At 39.6% G+C, this 19,691-nt stretch overlaps 1 protein-coding gene across 1 annotated transcript in view; it reads right to left on the bottom strand.

Annotated features, from left to right (window-relative positions):
- Positions 1-19,691, bottom strand: part of si:ch211-186j3.6 (neural-cadherin) — a 298,231-nt gene that overhangs the window by 27,506 nt on the left and 251,034 nt on the right. The window contains exons 33-35 of the mRNA XM_038700849.1: positions 13,195-13,459; positions 6,661-6,841; positions 305-549 (exon numbers count right to left, since the gene is read on the bottom strand). Of these exons, the coding sequence (XP_038556777.1) occupies positions 305-549; positions 6,661-6,841; positions 13,195-13,459 (691 nt within the window). The remainder of the gene's footprint in view (positions 1-304; positions 550-6,660; positions 6,842-13,194; positions 13,460-19,691) is intronic.

Below are 19,691 nucleotides of genomic sequence, written 5' to 3'. Positions count from 1 at the left end.
TGATATGTTTTTGCATTTCATAAATTGCGACAATGGAGATTGGAGGTTATTATAACCGTAAACAGTCATAATGAGCAAAATAATGAGACAAATCCCAGACAAATTCCTTTTAAAGTCCTGTGATAGGGTCAATTCTAATCCTGGCCGGGTCCGCTTTGGCACTGGGCTTCTTTAGCGTCTTTGTTTCAAGGGAAGGCAAGATTCAAATTCAACACACACAAACATAACAAAGGCCCTCCTGCTGTGCTATCTTTTCTCGGTGATCGCCTCCTTATGTGTTACATGCAATACATGCAATAGCTACCTAGTAAGGCCATGAAGCAGATGCAGATGGCAAAGAGGGAGCTGAAGCTCAGGCCCACGTCCTCCCGGTAGATGGCCAGTGTCGTCTCGCAGTGGCGTCCTCGGTAACCCTCAGGGCAGTGGCAGGTGAATTTGGAGGGTGACTGGGCCACGCAGGTACCCCGGTGACAAGGCCGCGTAGCACACAGGGTGTAGACACATGACTTTCTGGTCCCATTCACACGGACCATGTGGCCAGGAGGGCATCTGCAAAGACCGGTTGGACAGGGACAACATGGAGGGGAAGGATAGAAGAGGAAGAAAAGGAAAACAAACAAACAAAAGAATCAGAAAACATGTAAATTCAGATCACTTAATCTACACTTGTGCATGACAGCAGATTTAATTAGGTGAACATGAAATAATCCCTCTGAGGAAATGTGTCATTGCAGAAGCAGTTACAGAAAAAGAAAAAGAAAAAAAAACAGCATTTAAATAAAAACAGAGGAACAAGGGGAATAAAAGTAATTACAGTGGACAGTTACAGCATTAGAAGACAAAATGAAGATGAAGATTAATATAAAGGATAAAACAATGCTGTATTTACACTTCCCACAGAGGAAAAAAAGGGAATTACTCTCCTTTAATCAGTGATCTTACACAGGTGTAGTACACCTCAATACAGAATGAACCAGAGAAGATAAAAATGTTGACTGCGGCGCTGGCAGTAACTAGGATGATTTTATGCAGACAGGGCACATTTTCTGCCTCACTTCGGAAAGCACCACTATAATTAAAAGCTCATTTGGGTGTAACAGCTCAAACAAACATTTTATGAGCCCATTAATTCAGTATCCCATTCAATGTCTATGAAGCAGCTCCAGTCTGTACATTTTGATGACATCAGAGATGAGACTTGCCTATGGTCTCTGGAGATTTGTTCATGCCTATAAATATCGACTCAACTTTACTATGAAACAGCAACATTAAATTCAAAATGGTACTGTAATTTATCTCCAAACTGTTCCTCCTTCACCATAAAATGAATCCAGACAGGACACTAAAGGGTTTATTTACTGTTTCTTCAGCCAAACTATGTCTCCTGTGAATTATGTTTGTATGCAACTAGCATGCTCTAGCAATTTATGTTCATTGGCAACATTTCAGGGGTTTGGGATTTTGAATAGGGGCGTAAGCGTCTAATTTTTACATCCCGTCTCCATGCCCTGCCTGACTATAGTCCGTCTGGCCAATTTGAAGGGGTTGAGAGGACCATAATTCTCTCAACCCCTTACAGTAGCATAATAATGGGTATGATCAGGACATATTGTGCTTTAATTATAACCCTCATTATAACTGTTTTTACATAATTTAATTTACTTTGTTATACAGAGTGACAGTGGACTTTACACATACTTAGAAATCTTCAGTTACATCCAGGTAATGGTTTTTCACCATGTCGCATTACTGAGAGACTTCCACCGTGTAATTGCTGTGTTTACGTTCATTCTTCCATACAGGGCGACAGAAGTCTGCAGTTGCTATAGGTGTGAAAAGTAGAAGGTTCTTCAACTGTCATCTCCACTAAGCAGATGTGTAGTTACATTTTTGAGGAAGCACACGTCAGCATGTATATATATATATATATAATCACCTTATAAAGTTGTTGGCAAGTGTGTTAACAAACAGTTGTCTATGTACAAATCCAGCAGACACACCAAAGTCACATTTCTGGCCAACCAACAAATCCACTCTCCTTTTCAGCTTGAGTCCACCAACCCCTGAGAAAAATATATGGCACTTTAGCTGCTAAATACTCCCCTATGTTCACCAGCTAGTTGTTAGCGTTGTTTGCCTGCTGCTAAGCGCTGGGCAGGCAGTGTACAGTGGATTTTAGCTGCCCGCTGCTGCAACTGCTGGAAATGGGGTTGATGAAAGTGGTGAGACTGAATCAAAATGTAAAAGTTGTGCGTTGTAAAACTCGGTCACTGGTTTGGTAAAATGTCTTAAATTTGTTTAAGTGTCTCCGCTGCACTTATTTAGGTCTAATTTTCACAAAATGAAATGTAGTCTCAAAGAACGTAGTTGTCATCATACAAACCTTACTTTAATTTAAAATATATGCTGGAAACGTCATGTTTGATACCCTGATAATCTTGGCTGAGGACTACTTGTGTATGTAACACTCTCAACGTCTCTTTAATCTCCATCTTGTACAGGATTGCAGTCATTATGAGATTTTAACTAGTGCCAAAATAAGGGAACATAAAATTGTTTGCTTCTCTACTTAGTATGACCTGTAGAATTGATTTTATGGTTCTCCTGATTGCTTTTCCAGCATTTTAACATAACTACAGAACATTCATTCCCGTTAAGAGAATGCAATTTTATTTTTGTCATAAGTGGAAGGATTTGTCCAAGACATCCAAAGACTGTTTCAAATCTAAAATCTCGTTTCATAGTAATAAATTATTGCAGTTTGAAATGCCAGCTATCTTGATAACGAGAGGAAAAACACAGACCTAGTTGTTGGAAACACCACATTTTAAAAAGGTAATTAACTGTGGGTGGAATAAAGAATGACTAGTTGGAGTCTGTGTAGGTGTTGAATAGAGGATTCGTGTCAATCAAATAGACAACAGTGCTTCACTTTTCTCTACTCTCTCTTATCATTGCATGGCAGGTCATTATCCATGACTAGAATCAGCGATGTGACGAGTGTCTTTTCGCTGACTTACAGTAAGCAATGACAAGTGCGGTGCTATGTGAGTTTCTGAAGGGTGTTAACTTTTGGTTTTGACCAATTTTCACTGAAAAGCATTTGTTTGATGACACTATTTTACAGATTTTCATCTCAATTTCATGCTGTCATACAACTTGTGTTTTCTGTTGCTCCTGAGAATATGCTTTCTTGTTATTAGAAAGCGAAGAGAAAAATGGCAAGAAAATGCAAAAGAGATTGTTGATTGATGATTATGCTGCAGATCAGCCAGGATCCCTCCAGTAATACTGATAACACTAAAGTATTGCACTGTGAATGGTGCTAATGTAAACTTATAATACATTTCATTTTTTAAATTAAATCAAAAATATCAATGATAAATCAGTATGTTTATTTGAGCCCCGGAGAGAAGAATTCTCCACACTACAGTATGCACAAGAGCTTGGAGGACTCGCTGCCAGCGCTTCCTACTCTCTAATCATCATCCAAGGTTCAGGTCAAGTGTTGAATAGAGAACAAGGCATATGAGCAAGAAGGGTGGGAATGGAGGGGGAGACTGTGTGTGTGTGTATGTGGGGAAGTGGTACGGGGGTTAAAAAACTGCACAGGAGGGAGCTGACGAAAGCCATAAAAAACAAAAAATGGAGGGCAGTGTGTGTGAATGAGAGCCTTTGTAAAAAAAAAAAAAAAAAAGGTCGGTGGATTGATGATTTGGGTGAGTGGATAAGAGGACTGTAACAACGGGGAAGGCAAGATTAAAAGCTGGGAGGCTGCACAGACTGAATGGAGGCCCATGTTTGCAATGGCAGAAAAAAATAGCTGAGATTAGTATATGTGCCTAAGAGCACACAGTGTTTGATTCGGCCTGTGCCACAGGAGAGGCTTGGTAGTTTGCTGTGGCTTTTCATTGCATGACATTCCATATTTCCCACTGACAAACAAACACATACAGAAAGTCATACAGCAGTGCATATGAAATGTTGATCAAGCAATACTGTGAATCCCATCAGGGTCAGAAGGCTGGGAAAATTATTTATTTTCACCTCCAACATTTTAGGTGACTGAGCAGCTGGGGTTCACTGCCTGATTCATTCCATTTTAAAAGGGACATGGCTGTTGCCGAACACACTGGCTCTTGTGTGGGGGGTTAATTTGGGGTCTCTCTGAGGCTATGTTCAGACTGACAATAACAGTGTCTCAAAAAACACAGCATCCTCATTCATTCTGAATGAGACTCCAGTCATGGTGTACTGGGGATGTTGTGGCAGAGAGCTCCACAAACACACACAAAAAAAACATCTAGCAAAAAGTTGATCTTTTGCTGCAGTGTAGTCTACAGACAACTGGCAAGCCACTGTGTTGGCTAATCATGTTTACCTCACAAACACCAAGGCAGGGAGGAAAGGGAGTTGTTGTGACTTGCCTGAGTTGTACAATTCTCTGTCAAAGAGCATAAACTGTTCCCACTGTTTCATTTTATTTGATACGCCTTAGAACTGGACTTCTGGTTTGCATTTCATCCTCTCATAAATAACTTGTAGCAACACGCACACCAGCGCAGCCTGCAACAAGTGATCCTCCCTGGCGTTTATCATTTCTATTTTAATGTTGTTAAAGTGATGCCAACACGTTGTTTGGTATTTCTGGAGTTCAAATAATGTATGATGTCATCTGAAGCACTGTAGGACTGCCTTTCAAAGTGCTCCACAGTATTTTTCCTCTGTCAGGCAGGCTGAACAGCGCTGATCTGAGTTCACATGACACACTGCCCATGACTAAGAGGCTCAGCGAGTTTACTCGCTCATTTCCTTTTTCAAAAGGAAAATATCAGTTTCAAAGGAAAACAAAATGAACACATCATTTTTGATGACCTTCAACCAGTCTGGCACTTGGAGACTATCTGGCAGTCACCTCACATTCTTGTCATTTAAGCCTGTGGTTTTTAATCAAGAAACTGAGCAGTGAGGCAAAATAAAAACAAGTTAATTTAGGCTTTGCATGTACACTAACATCCACAGCCCTGAAAAGACAGTTAATCAGGCAATCAAGCCTGTAGCAAAAAGGTAGACTAGGCTAAGAATGAATGTGGTGACAGAATTAGCTACAGTGAACTTGACATCTCTTTCCATCTTTTAGTGATTGATTAGTTGTGATTAGTTCATTTCAGTTCAATGTGCTTTATTGGCATGAATGTTTTTTGCCAAAGCAGTTTGCAACAAAATGAAAAAGTTCACATTTGAATATGACATAAGAAGATTTTCAATTTAGCAGTTATAATTCTTTTTTATCTTAAAGCTTAACACCAGACTTTAATTCCTCTAAGCAGTTGATCAGTAATCACCTGAAAAGGGGGTACTACAGTGATTTAGTACTGCACTTACATAAAGCTGTTGGACTAAAAATGAATGGTCCACATTGATGCAGCAGAGGTTTAGATAACTGAATTTTCCTCCTGAGGCTGGGCTTTAGAACAGTTACCCCCTCCCATAATGCAGCCAAGCATTATTTTGTTAGACCTTTTAAATGCCCATGGCTTTCAAAACTCCACATTCACAGTTTTTGTTGCAGGCTTTTTTGTTATAAATGTCTCGTTAGCGAGCCCAGCCTAGACCTCCACCAGAGACATTATATAACTGTTTTAAGAGGCTGAGCAGTACTCCTGACAAGTAAGATGATCCTTGTGTCAAATCTTTGGTTTATTTTCTGAAGCACTTTTCAACATTGTGGGTTTCATCTGTCTGGTAAATTGATGTCATTCAGTCCTTGGTGTCTTTCAAGTTAATAATCCTTACTTCTTCTGTCTGTCATGGCAGGAAAGAGCTTTGTGTTTGGGTGATATATGGAACCTGGTGCGAGAGAGAGAGAGAGAGCAAAGTATGTGAGAGCTACCAGTGAGTTAAAAATATTAGCAGAGATAAAGATTTTGTTCTTTCACTGGCTGCATCAGTGATGGATTTTAAAACTTATTTCCCCTTCGAAACCTTAATTAATGACCATCGTGAGTGTGATGGACACTCACCCTCTGCTTCTCACACTGACACATTTTCACTTTTATCATTTATCAAATGATTTGATCTCTTATTCAGACACAAGACCAACATGTTAAATTGTTACATGAAGAGGTACATGCCTGAAAGGGTTTTAAAAGCCTCATAACTGTTGATACGATTTATCTGTTATTTAAAATCAGATCCTTGTGTCATTGTCACTCCAGTGGTTGCTTGGTGATTGCTTTATATGATTCCAGCCTTGACTTTTTTCTGGATGTCCTCTATGTCAAGTGGATGGTAATTGGCTGCCACATTTTCCTGCTGACGGCCAAACTTCTTCCTGTACCATAAAATGGCTGGGAATTGCACTGACATTTCACCGGCTTTAGAACAAATAAAGGCTCAGAGAGAGATGCTTTTTCTCCCACAATTTTCCCACGTTCTCAAGTAGGTCAGTGCTAGATTATTTTCAAACACATTTATGTGGCTATGAACAAAAATAATAAAATAAAAGGTCACAAGCTGAAAAATGGCTTCAGAGGTTGAGTGAGTTGGTTTAAATGCAAGTGTCTTCATGGCTTTGTGTCAAAACGATGAGTGAGTGTGTGTGTGTGTGTGTGTGTGTGTGTGTTTGTGGAAGTGTGCAGTTACATTGGTTGTGTGTACCTGCATTCGTGCACTCTCCACAAGTCAACACAGGTGAAGGGGGGGCTACATTGGTTCCTTTTGCAGGAATCCGACGAGCACCCAAGCGAGAGGCCTTGTACGCTGACCTGGGAAACCCCATCCCGTGGCTGGCTGTCCAGTGGCATGTAGCGCCCATTGAGCCGTATGTCCCTCATGCACCCTGCAGGGAGAAAAATGGAAAAGAGTTCAATGGAACAAGGAACCCACTGTTATCTATATTCACCTACACAGATCCACAATTAAATCAGACAGAGTTTTACCTCATGTGCCTGATGAGTAAATCAACCACGTGTTCTTGATGGTTTACTGGCTCCAGTTCTTTCTAGCATAAATTCACCTTGGTTTTCAAGACCCAGACTTCTCTGTCAATTTTAGTGCCAAGGTTTAGCAAAGTAGCTTTTTTAGTGGAAACAATGTTACATTGTGTTAGTTGTTGTACGGTATTTTGTGCTGCATCTTAAAATGCCATTCATACTGTTCGAGGAAATCTCTGAAGGCAGAGATTTGCATACATGTTGGGTATTGTATGATGTGCTCCATGGTGCACTGATAGCTGTGTTTACACATGTCACTGGGTTTCACGCCAGAGACACTCACCAAAGGGGAGTAAACATATCTAAAAGGCTGTTTGCAAAATGCTGCACACAATTAGTAGAAAACACGAGAGAAACATTGCAAATAGGGACTAAACGCTTTTGATTGGAACAAGCTCCGATGGATCTGGCTCTTACTACCTAAAGGATTCTTATTTTGATAGGTTTGATCATCCTTTTGTATCACTTCTTATAAAAATACTACTCACCAAATGAATTACTGAAATCTGGGAACAGATTTTAAATAAACCTCCAGGTTAGGCAAACGTATTATGTATTTTAATGTTCTCTTAAAACAACAGGTCAAACTTACCAGCTTTGTTTCAGTAAAATATTCAAGTCCCCCAGTTGGCTTTTCTTAAAAGTCTGTTATGTAGCACCACCTTATTATTAAAAACTGTCAAGATAAAGCCAGAGTTCGTTTATAAGCGCCAGCAGGTATCCTATTAAGGATGCAGTCATATTCGCGCTATTAATGTCTGACATGCAGATCGCCCCTTGTCGCCTTTTACGCTTTTGTGCAGCATCTGGCTGCCATTAATGCCTGCTCTTGCTAGCAAGAGCCACTGCATGTATACAGATGCAGAAGAGCGCAGGGGATTGACCTGCATGGCGAAGATGTGATGCAAACAGAATAAAACATTCTGTAAATAGCTAAAGTGCAGGGGATATTTGTGCAAAGTGTGTTTGAGCAACGTGTAGCAGAAATAATCACAAAATGAATGCATCTGAATAGTTTTAGGTATACAGCGACCTCTCCCGGTTCTAGTGTTAATCGGTAAAGTAGTGTATTCAGTCAACATCTAATTGCCTCTGTATCACTATTTGAAAAGAGACATTCACAAAAGTAAATGCAACACACACACACAGGTACACTTTTCCTGCCACCATCTATCACTCCTGCCTCTTCTGAAGGAAAGTGCTTTTAAAGTACATTTAATAAACACATGCATGGTCTTTTACTGCCTGAGGCACAGCTGTCTACACCTCTCACTGTCTAACTCCAGGGAGTGCTCGCTCTCTCTCTTACTTTATGTCTGCATCTCTCCAAAGCTCTGTCCTCTTCATCCTCCTCCTCACAGAACTCCTTTTCCATTTGAATCTTTTGACTGTATCTGCCAACATTTGCCTTCATATGTGAATGCATAACTCTTCGTTCAGCACAACAGAAGTCAATATGGCCTAAACTGTGGATCACATTTTATTTTGCGCATGTTTACATACTACTGTAAAAAATATGAATTTTATGTTCAAAGCCTCACATGACAATTATAAGTTACACTGCAATTTGTTACATTCTGCTAGAGCTACATCTAAAAAGAAATACAAATATAATAATGCACAAACTCCTCATACAACACAGAGTGCTTATTTTCCTTCTTTGATGACCTCTATGAAAGACTTGAGGCAGGTGAGGAAATGGGGCAGGTGAGGGAGAATCTGTTTTCTAATTGTATGGAACGATGTGACGTTTCACTGGCTCTTTCAGACACAGAGTGGGTTACAGCCCATCCCAGGATGGTGTCACTTTTACTTTCATCTTACTCTCCATTCCTCAGCCCCAGAGAGGAATCCTTTTTCCTCTTGGAGGTGGAAACTTTTTGAACACCAGTCACATGATCAGATGCCCCTCTTGGACACAATATCTGCAGATGATTGGTTTGGCTCACACATGCAAAAACATTCTTTCCCAGGTGTATTGCATGAAAGGACATAAGGTGTGATGCTGGTGAGAACTTGTGGCCAAATGCAGAAGACATGGTTGACTAGCACAGCTGAATTTCTTTATGTGTGGATATCTATAAGTATAGAGAATATGTATAGTTTTACATTTCATAACTGGATTTACTTAATTATTTTCATTTTGTGCACTTGGAATTTATCTATGCAAATATGGCCAAACAAAAAGGCATTTTGTAACAGGGATTAATCCACAAATTTAGCTGCAACCTCAGACATAAAGCAGTGAAAGAGTCTGCCTGTGCTTCCAGACCACTGTGTGAAGGCTATGGCACAATTGTTAATATTTCTTTAGAAGAACCGGTCATTACACAATTTGGTAATGCCACTCTAAACCAAAGCCTGTTCTCCCAAGAAGAATGACAGCACCAGAGGTAGGGCTGAACAAGTGAAATTAAAATATCAAAATCGCAGTATGGCTAAGTGCAATATCCAAATCGCAGGAGCTGCAATTTTTTGACAAAAGGTAAAATGTGTCACGGCATACCATTGTAAATGAAGCATTGTGGTGCTACAGACATGCCCCGACCTACAAATTGTGCTTGTTTGGTACAGACCTCGGGGAAATTCACATCATCATGTTTATTTTTTCAGTGAAAATGAAATGCAAAAATTACCATTCCAGAAACATATCACAATCGCTGTTCATTTTTCCGTTTCAAACCAAAAGTCAACATTGTTTCTTTTAAGCATAAGCATAATTGTTCCCTAACCATAAGCATGTTTATTATTCCAACCATGACAATGAACATCTCATAAACCCTAAAAAATACCTTTTTTAACCCGAAGCACAATGTTTCCTAACTTTAACGAGGTACTTACTTCAAGCCATAATCTCTCCCTAAACCTAATCAATTCTAACCTTAACCATAGCATTTTCAAATCACTAAACAGATTTATTTTTTGACAGTGATTTGTAACAGGCTAGATGGAATCCTGTAACAGAATGTGTTGAAATCTATTTATTTTACTATTACATAGTTGCAAAAGTTATAAACAAGTGTCTCCATTGATTCATGAGCACTGAATATCTTAAATAAATGTTATTCTGTGTCAGATTGCGTGATCTGTTTATTTTCAGTATAAAATGAATAAGAAGTCAACTGCAGGGCAGAGAACCTAGTGCACAGGTGTATTTAAAAAGATATTGTTTAACTGATAGAAACACACTGGAAAAGTGCAACTTATCACAACAACAGGCATACTGCCCACATATGTTTTTAAAAACATGCTTTGATATTTATCTCTCTCTCTCTCACACACACAGACATTATTACAGTACACACAGTACACACAGAAGACACCCAGCCACTTACTCCCTAGTCCCTCCATATACGTCCATCATCTCAGCCAACAATAAATATGCATTTGGGTGAATTAGCCATTAAACTGTCATATCAATCATTCAATTCACATTAAACGTCACAATTCTTCCTTTAAAAGAGAGCGCATGAATAGATAAAAGAAGCTATTTCTGGTAGCACTTTTAAAGGAGGAATACTTACTAAACTGTATTACATGCCCTGAACTATGTCATTGGTACACTTTCATATATAAGGCAATTCTTGGTCTGCTGCCAAGGTACCTATGCGTTCATATCATGCAGAAAAGTAACGGGCGACACTCTTTGTGTTCTCAGGACTTCTTTATGCTCTCTGTGCCAAATACCCGTACGGAAAAGGGAAAGAAGGCATTTGTGTATTCTGCACTCTCAGCATGCAATACGTTGCAAAAGGACTTGAAACTCACTGAATTAATCTCGAGAAACGCACTTAAATCCAAAATGAAAGACTTAGAGGCAGATGCCTTAATATGTAAATGTTCTTAGTTAGTGAAAATTATTTAAAATTATTTTATGAAATGTTATCTTACCAGTCTTCTGTGTTATTTGTCTGTACCTATGTGTTTGTATTTTTTTACATGCTGCTGCCTGTCTTGGCCAGGTCATACTTGCAAAAGAGGTTCTCAATCTCAATGGGACTCTCCTGGTTAAATAAAGGTTAAATAAATAAATAAAACGACAGACCACTGTTTTACTTTACCCTGGTACACAACAAACACATCACATTATCACTCACGCAAACATAGACACAGACGGGTTATAAACATCTGGGTGGTATTTTGAAGGTGAATAGCAAACTATCTTCAGTGTTATTTTGTCATTGTATGATCTGTCAGTTTTCCATTGAAAGGGACATTTAAGAAGATTTATACTGTGTCATAACCTTTCTCCCAGTCTCTCTACAGAATGTTAGGATACCTCTTAACAATTCAGCCCAGCATTCATCTGCCACAGATTTTAAAGGAGCACTCTATTGAATGAAATATTCACTTGTATTTGTCAGTGCTATTTTATACAAAATCATAAAAAATGCTCCTTGGCAAAAGGATCACAATAAGAATTGATTGAGCAAAAATTGAGATGGTTTGCACCACCACTTCTAGCCATATATCTATTGTCATTACGCAGAGCATGAAGACACCACACCCATGGTACAGAGCTAATAAAATGTAGGAATTAGGGCTTTTTTGAGCTTCGACGCTTCGATAGTAATTAAGAGCGAATAATCGAAGCGTGCCGAACCGGGTTGGTGGCTGCTGTACAGAGCAGGGGGAACCGTAGCTGAGAGTCCAGAGTGAGAACGCATGGGATGACCGGTGTTTCCGGTAGCGGAACTAAATCTAACACATTATTATGCAAAATTCACTTTTAATTTTAATTATAGTGACTAAATGCTCTTCTTCTATAATCGGCCAAATATAATTAGGCTTATTTAAATGCGTTCATTTTGTTGCTGTTTGTTTCCAGCCTACAGTTTGATACTGATTTTTGAAATTTGACTGTTTTGATCTGTAATGAAATTAAGCAATTGTAAAATAAATAAACGCCATAACTTCCGCACTACTGCAGTCATCATTCAGTTTAAAGTGCTCCCACACAGCTTCATTTAGTTTTTTCCTTTAATGTGAACTGGAGTGTTACGTTTGCTGCTCTCGGCGGAGGTCAGGCGCGTGAAAAAACCCCTCAATAATCGAATCTCATAATTGAAAATCGAATGTGTACCCAACAGTCGAATATTCGAATGTTCGGGTCCAGCCCTAATAGGAATTGATCTTACACTATAGACATTGCTTGAACAGTGAAAATCCTTTGCCATGTCTGTACAGGTGCGACATTTTCGCTTAGAGGTGCTGCACAGTGGAAACGCGCGACACGACTGTGTGTGGGCACACACTTACACACTTTCCTTCAACACAGAGTGGTTACAAGCATGGTCGTATGAGGTCACTGAGGTCCGGACCTCCGTAATTATATGTATGTATAAATAAAATCACTCGAATAAAAAACATTGATAACGCAATCAACTTAAATGGAGGCAACTTAAAAAACTCTTCCACGCTCAGTGTCCATACATGTTTACAATCAGTTTGGATTACTTTACAAAGGGACCCCCACTTTCTGCTCTAGGCCATTAGTCCACTGCAGCTCAGATATCTTCACTCGTAAAGCTGTATTCAAGAAGAATATCATCATCTTAGTGTTTGTAAAATTTAGTAATGCCAGGATTCAGTGTAAAAATAACAACTAAACGTTTTCATACATGAAGTAATCCAAATGTCTCTGCATATTTTACAGTTCTTACATATTGAGACAGGCTTTTACAAAGTAGCAACACATGGAAACCAGAAGGGAGAGTAGAATGAATCAGAATGCAATAGTCAGGCAGCTGTCACGTCTGTCAGATTAGACTGGGTTCTCTGAAAGTCTAGATTGAGAAATTTTGTTAGAAATGTCAACACCTGCCCAAGTGATTGCTGAGACTTTGGTATTACTTTTTGCTATAGGACATAGTACTTATTGTCCATTTAAGAAGTTGTCCTTCAGCCTCTAGCTGCTCCAGCTGCTGCATGCAGAAATGTGAATGCAAAGTGAAGTGAACTATGTTAACACATGGAAGTGCTGCAAAGACCTTGGGATTCAGCCTGCAAATCATGAAAACCTTGACATTTGTTGTCACTGGATGTTTAGAACAATCTCTTGATGCACAGAGTAAAACTGACCACCAACGAACACACTTGCAAATCAGTTTTTCTCCAAGGTTAATTAACAGAAAGCCCATAAACCTAACTCTGATAGACACAGATTCTGTTCTGAGCTAAATGTGTGGTTATCACCTACCCTGGAAGCTCTTATTGATTCCAGAGGGGAAAGTGTTTCCCAGCATCACTGAAGTGTGGTCAATGAGGATTTCTCGACTTCTGCCCCGCGATCCAGTGACCTCCCGCTGTCCTCCCCCACCGTCCAGCCTAAGTGTCATCTCATTGTCATGCCGATCTAGGAAGACCTCATGCCATTCACCATTGTCCAGGCGATAGGTGGGCAGGGTTAGGTTGTAGTCACCATCACCGAGGTTGTAGAAAACACAGAGGAGGCCCTGGTAGATCTTCATTGGAAAAAGAGGACATATAGTATGAGATTTACAAGATAATTGGTCTGGACGGTCTGGTAACTGTCTTTTTGTGAGGCAAATTTCAACTTTAATTGCCACATATTGGGACATGGATATTGGTTATTAGGAGTATCTTGCAAAATAACTCTCAAGACACACTAAACAAATGCACAACTGAATTAAATGATTCATCTTGACCAATGTTAGCTACATGAGTCTCGGAATGCACTGGGTTCACACATAATGTAAGGGGTTGACATTAGCATGAACTACTTCAAGCAAACCTTTCATCAGTTCATCAGGGAGTTCCATTTGGATTTTTGCCAGATAACTAATTAGTGTTCAATGTATTCTTGTCTCAACGTTTGCTGACATTTGGAATCATTCCTTCTTACTTCCCATTCATGTGTTAAGCACATTATTAACAATATATCATCCATTCTTCAATTAGAAAGCCATGTTTTTATAGTTTGTTTTTTTTACAATAAATTATGCAGACACATCTTTGAAGTGGCAAGATAACTAAAAATATAAGACTATTAAGACTGAACAAAATAAAACATACTTTTCTTTTTTTCACAACTGTCAGCTGAATGAAGCCACTTTTGTTTATGTTGCAGTCTCAAAATAGCAACAGGTCTTGTTGTTGCGGTTAATGTTAACAATTTTAATGATGATGCAGTTGTCTGGCAACCTTAAACAACTATGAGAATTTCATTTTTACTTACCTCAGTTTACTTTACTCAGTTGCTTAACAAAATATAATTGAACTTTCATAAACTAGACTGTGCTACACAACACATTGTCCTACAAAATTAAGCCAACAGGTGTTCATAATGTGTGTACAATGGTTATTTATATCCTGGGCTTTGAATAAGAATAACTGTATTAGACGATGCCACGTGGCTAACTGTCTGACTTTGCTAACAGCACGCTACTTACTAATATTCAGCTGCAAAACTTTTACATCAAATTGCAACAGTCATATCTCCATTTCCAGTTCACCAGAATAAACCTGTAAGCCTAGCCAACCTTGGTTAAGCATGGCTACTGTCATTAGGTTGTATGCTATAAACCCAATGGATACAGCAATACTAAAGCTAAGTGGGGCAGAATGCTTGACTAGTCCTGCTTGAACTATACATGTTACATACATGTCATGAATTGATTTTTGATTACAGATCAAAAGCATTACTAACGAGCTTCAATATTTTGCAAAAATACAAAAAGTAAGTTTTAACAAAGTGAAACAAAAAATACACCATGTTGCTACAATGTTTCTTGTGTGTGTAGTGAAGCAAGTACCATGAATTCTCAATTACTGGCCTTTATTTATCTCAGCAGAAGAAAGGATCAGACCTTTGTTTGCCAGCAATCTCCCAGCAGAATGGAGTTTATTAACATTAAATATGATAACAGCTCAGTCTCTTTAGAGAAAACGACTTTCTTGGGATCATGTACAAACCTCCCTGTGAACAGTTTCATTGAGGACAATTGCCTTCCAACCTACAACTGCCATCTGCCTATTTTTGAGCAGAAGGATGTACCCAATGTACCAAATGTATTTTTTTTAATACTTTGAGAGGCACACACCAAAATGACATTCAGTTTCTTTGTTTAGGGACAGTAGTGAAGTCTCAGTGGCACAGATATTATAACCTCAGCAAATCAAATCAAAACTATCGGCATGGCATGGCATGGATTCCACTAAGGTTAAATGGATAATATGTTGAACTGACCTGAGTCCAAGCCTGGTTTTAAGGCTAATAGGGATCAGGAGAAAAAAAAAAGATTTTACTTGGTTGGTAAAAGATGGGATCAATAGGCCAATTTGGCCCGTTGGCCAATAAGCCAGATTGACTCCCTGGAGGTCTCGAATAGTAAACTGACATTTTACCATGTGATATGAGTGTAATCCTCTCCTTTACATAGCGCAAATAATATTAGTATGAGCACTCAAACTTACTAGAAAAGGTTCTAGCCTCCTCAACATGGCAACATGTTTTACCATAATATGACAACAGACTTGATGAAAAGCCAGTTGTCATTTGTGCTGTTGCTATATCCAGCACAAATTTTAACTTGAGATTTGTTATATAAAGTTGCCTCTCTTAGTTAGGTTGGTTATGGTTAGGGTGGGGGTAGGGTTAGGGTTTGCTAATTAGAGGAAGAATAGGGGGACTTGACGCAAAGCTGGTGTCCGTCAAATGAGAGTTCACTACACACACACACACACACACACACACATCCAGCTCCAGAAGGTCATGTTGTTGTCTTGTGAGGGAGTGATGTGGGGACTGCGAGGAAAGGGAGAACCACAGGGATAAAGAAAGAGAGAATTTATGGATTAGACATGAGAATGAGGGAGAAAAAAACAGTTCTCATGTTTACACAACAAGCTATCCCTCAGATCTTCAGATGAAAACGGTTCCACTTTGGCTTGGCTATGATGCTAATCACATGTCTATCACAGAGCAATATCATTTAAAACAAACCCAGGAGCCTGCGTTTCAGTGTTTGTGAGAGAGTGAGAGAGATAGAGACAATATGTCCGAAGGCCGTTTTAAGAGGGATAGGGTTGTGGGTAGATTGTCCTCATTTCAATTTCAAACTGTTTCCTCCAAGTGTCCCACTGAGCATAATTTTCTCCCCTCCATCTTCCTCTGCCACTGCTGTCACGTAAACAGAGAACTGAGATGAGAAGGGCAGAGAAACAGATACAGAGACAGAGAGAGAGAGAGGGGGGCAGATGTGAGGGGAAAGGAGAAGTGGGTGGCTACCATTAACGCTCCCACTCCTTGACATAATAAAGACAAACCAAGTTTTCGGGAGGAGAACTTTGTCAAAAAAAGACAAACCAACCACCCCTTTTCAACTCTCTCCCTCTAGCTCTCCGATTTCCCCGTCTTCTTTTTGTTTCTTGCATTACTCTCCGTCACATCAAGCTCCTCTCCTCCACCTAGCTTTCTGTTTTCAGTGTCCCCTTCAGTTGCTTCCTGTCCCCTAAAAGCAGCCAGGTAAAGTGCTGGACGGCTCCAAGGTTGTTTAGTTGGAGAACCGTGGCTCATTTCAAGGCTCTGTGATGAAGTATTAATTATATTTAGAATCCACTGGGGCAGTGCTTTTTAACCAGACGCACTCGCAGCCACACAATTTTACCCCCAATTAAAGCTGAACGGAGCAGAGCAATTTGGCTCCTGCTTCTCTCTCTGGGTGGTGTGTGAGGTAATGTGTTCAGTGGTGTGTATGTCTTTGCAGGAGCGTGTAGGTGTGTATGACACTAGGTGTGTATGACAGTGTGCGACTCCATTTTTGAGTAAACAGTCCCACTGCAGGGACAGTTTGGTTCCCCCAGATGCTTTGTGTGACAGACTGCTCTCGATGCGGCAGCCTTTCAGAGGTGCAGACATGTGCAGATGATGTGTTAATCTACCTTCTTCTCATGATTAAATAATGGTGTGCAAATGGCGATTATGTGCATATATGACTGGCTTATCCATTTTTCCTTCGCCCTGAATTATACTGGGAAATGAAACTAAATGCGCTCATTACTAGAAATTTTCCCACATCTAGAGTTCTGACCTGAACTGATTTAGAACCTAGATATTGATTTTGTTATAAAAAAAATACCATAGGCTGCTGGGCAAATGACATCTCTTTGAATTCTTACCAGCCTAAAGGAAGATGAGTGTAATTTATGTTAAATACTCTGTGTGAAAACCCAAAGCTCCAAATCGGTGTTGATCTCAAACATTATCAGGCGTTTTTTTAAAGGAAAGTTTCTCAACATTTATGAATAATTTTCTAGGTTTCTAAGTTGCTTGGAAACTTTATTCCCCATTTGTTGTGAATTGTATACTTGCCCATAGACAAACGTAACATGTTTTGCATGTTGACTGTACATAATGCTTCAAAATATCTTGAGTAGTGTGTCAGTACCCAGTCAAGGTAATCTCCATTATAAAAATAAGCCAAACAGAGCAAACTTAATGAAGCATTAAATAGCAAAGTGACTTCTAGCCCAGCATGATTTTAATGACTTATTTTAAATCAATTAATTTCTAGTCATCAACACTAGCCAAGCAGCAGCCAAGGCCTGCTGTGGGTTTGAACAAGCAAAAGGTAGTTTGTGCAGAAAACAAAATTTTGGTTGATATTGACTTTACTATAAGGGGCCATTGACAATTATCCCAATTAGCTCTTAATTTTTCTTCCTTGATTTTGAATTCAAGAGGTTGTCAAAGGACCAGGACTGTTGGTCCATCCATCCATCCATCGTCAACTGCTTATCCTGCGTACAGGGTCGCAGGGGGCTGGAGCCAATCCCAGCTGGCATCGGGCGAAAGGCGGGGTACACCCTGGACAGGACAATTTTGTAGACACAAATTTACCTAGCCTGCATGTCTTTGGATGGTGGGAGGAAGCCGGAGCGCCCGGAGAGAACCCACGCGGACACGGGGAGAACATGCAAACGCCACATAGAAAGGCAGGGCAACCGGGGGTTTGAACCCACGACCTTCTTGCTGTGAGGTGACAGTGCGCCGCCCCAGGACTGTTGGTACCATAATCAAATAGTGTGTAGGTGTGTGACATGCATCCTCTGCAGTATCTTAACAGTCGGAATGAGGAGTTATCGTTTCTTTGCATTGTGGTCGTTGTCAATCCTAACCCTAGCGTTGGCGGGGGGAGGGTGTAAACAACCATGTGCTACTTCTATGACTCCCTACAGGGACACCTGTACAATCTAATGAAACCCAATGAAACTGTCAAAACTGCAATAAAGTCTACTTTTATGATCCCTATAATGATTGAACTGCAATATTTGTACAGGTGTACCTAATAAAGTGACCACTGAGTGTATATTTCCCACAGTCATTGTGTTTTTATTTCCTTCATTCATTCACTGTGGCAATGAGCAACCATCGCAGCGAGCAGAAGGTTTACAGTGGAAAATTCTGTGTTAGATGGGTGTTACTGAAAAGAAGAGGACTACTGAGTCTTTCTGCAACTTCCTTAATGCTGTCCTTATTATCAGCATTCCCACCAGAAACTTGTAGGAGAAGGCAAAAGCAGCCCAAGCTAACCAATCACTAATCTTGTGGTCCACTTCACTTGACTCCATGTACTTTTTTAGAAGCTGCACATCAACTGTTGTGTAGTCTATGGTATAGTTACGGCAGCTGCGTGCATAAACCCTGCAGCTAAGCCAAAATGCAAGTTAAAGGTAACTGGTCACTCCCTTGCTGCTGCTCTAGTAACTTGGTTGGGTTACAGTCCGTGTACAAGGCGGCCAACAGATTTTCGTTTTGAAACAAAAAAAACAAAAATGAAAAACGGTTACTAGGCTACTTCCGATAGCTTCCAGGTCACAAAAAAAAAAAAACAATGCAAAATTGAGGGATAAGATTTATACACACGTATTTTAAATAATAGCAAATATCAATATCAAAATATAACAAGAAAAACAGGTTGTTCTCCGTTTTTTGTTTCCCTATTTACCAATGGTAATTGGGAAACAAGTCGTTTGTCGTTTTTATTTTTTTCGTTTCAAAAAGAAAATCTGTTGGCTGCCAAGTACACGGACTATAACCCAACCAAGTTGCTAGAGCAGCGGCAAGGGAGTGATCCCTGACTGGCTTCCCACGTACTGAATACTGCCAATTACCGCAAATGCACTCGGGTTCCTCTGTAGTGGTAGGAAAGAATTTGCCCCTGCTTCATCTGTGCACACTTTACTTCATCTTGCTTATTACATAACTTGTTTGTGTTGCAAAATGCTTGATGCTTTTCATTATGGTGTGTAATATTTATTGGCTGATAGTTATTCACTGAACATGGCTGCCAAAATATGGGTCACGGTGAGGTAATGATTGTGAAGAAGACCAAGGGCTGATGTGTTACTGTCTTTACAGAACAAATGAATGATTCTGAAGATAATATATGAGTCCAGATTTTTTTCATAATCACTGATTATCCCCTTTATTGTTTGCATTATCCAGCATTATAATGCTTTCTCCTTTGCACGTTCCACTAAAATGTTGTCATAATTGTTAAGAACATAGTAAATTTATATCTCAGAAAGTAAGAAGAAAACATTTCACTTTCAGTTCAGAAAATGTAATGTTCATGATGTCCAAACTGCAAATAACTCTTGTGCTAATCCCAATAAATTTAAGATTGATTTTGATTAATGTGCACTGTCTGTACTGTAAATCAACAATTAATC

The sequence above is a fragment of the Micropterus salmoides genome, unplaced genomic scaffold (assembly GCF_014851395.1).
Source record: "Micropterus salmoides isolate LMB-PRFRI ecotype aquatic unplaced genomic scaffold, ASM1485139v1 Ms_hic_scaffold_6, whole genome shotgun sequence".
Taxonomy (NCBI): Eukaryota; Metazoa; Chordata; class Actinopteri; order Centrarchiformes; family Centrarchidae; genus Micropterus; species Micropterus salmoides.
Note: the sequence above shows the minus strand (reverse complement) of the source record. Positions and strands in the feature narration are given on the sequence as shown.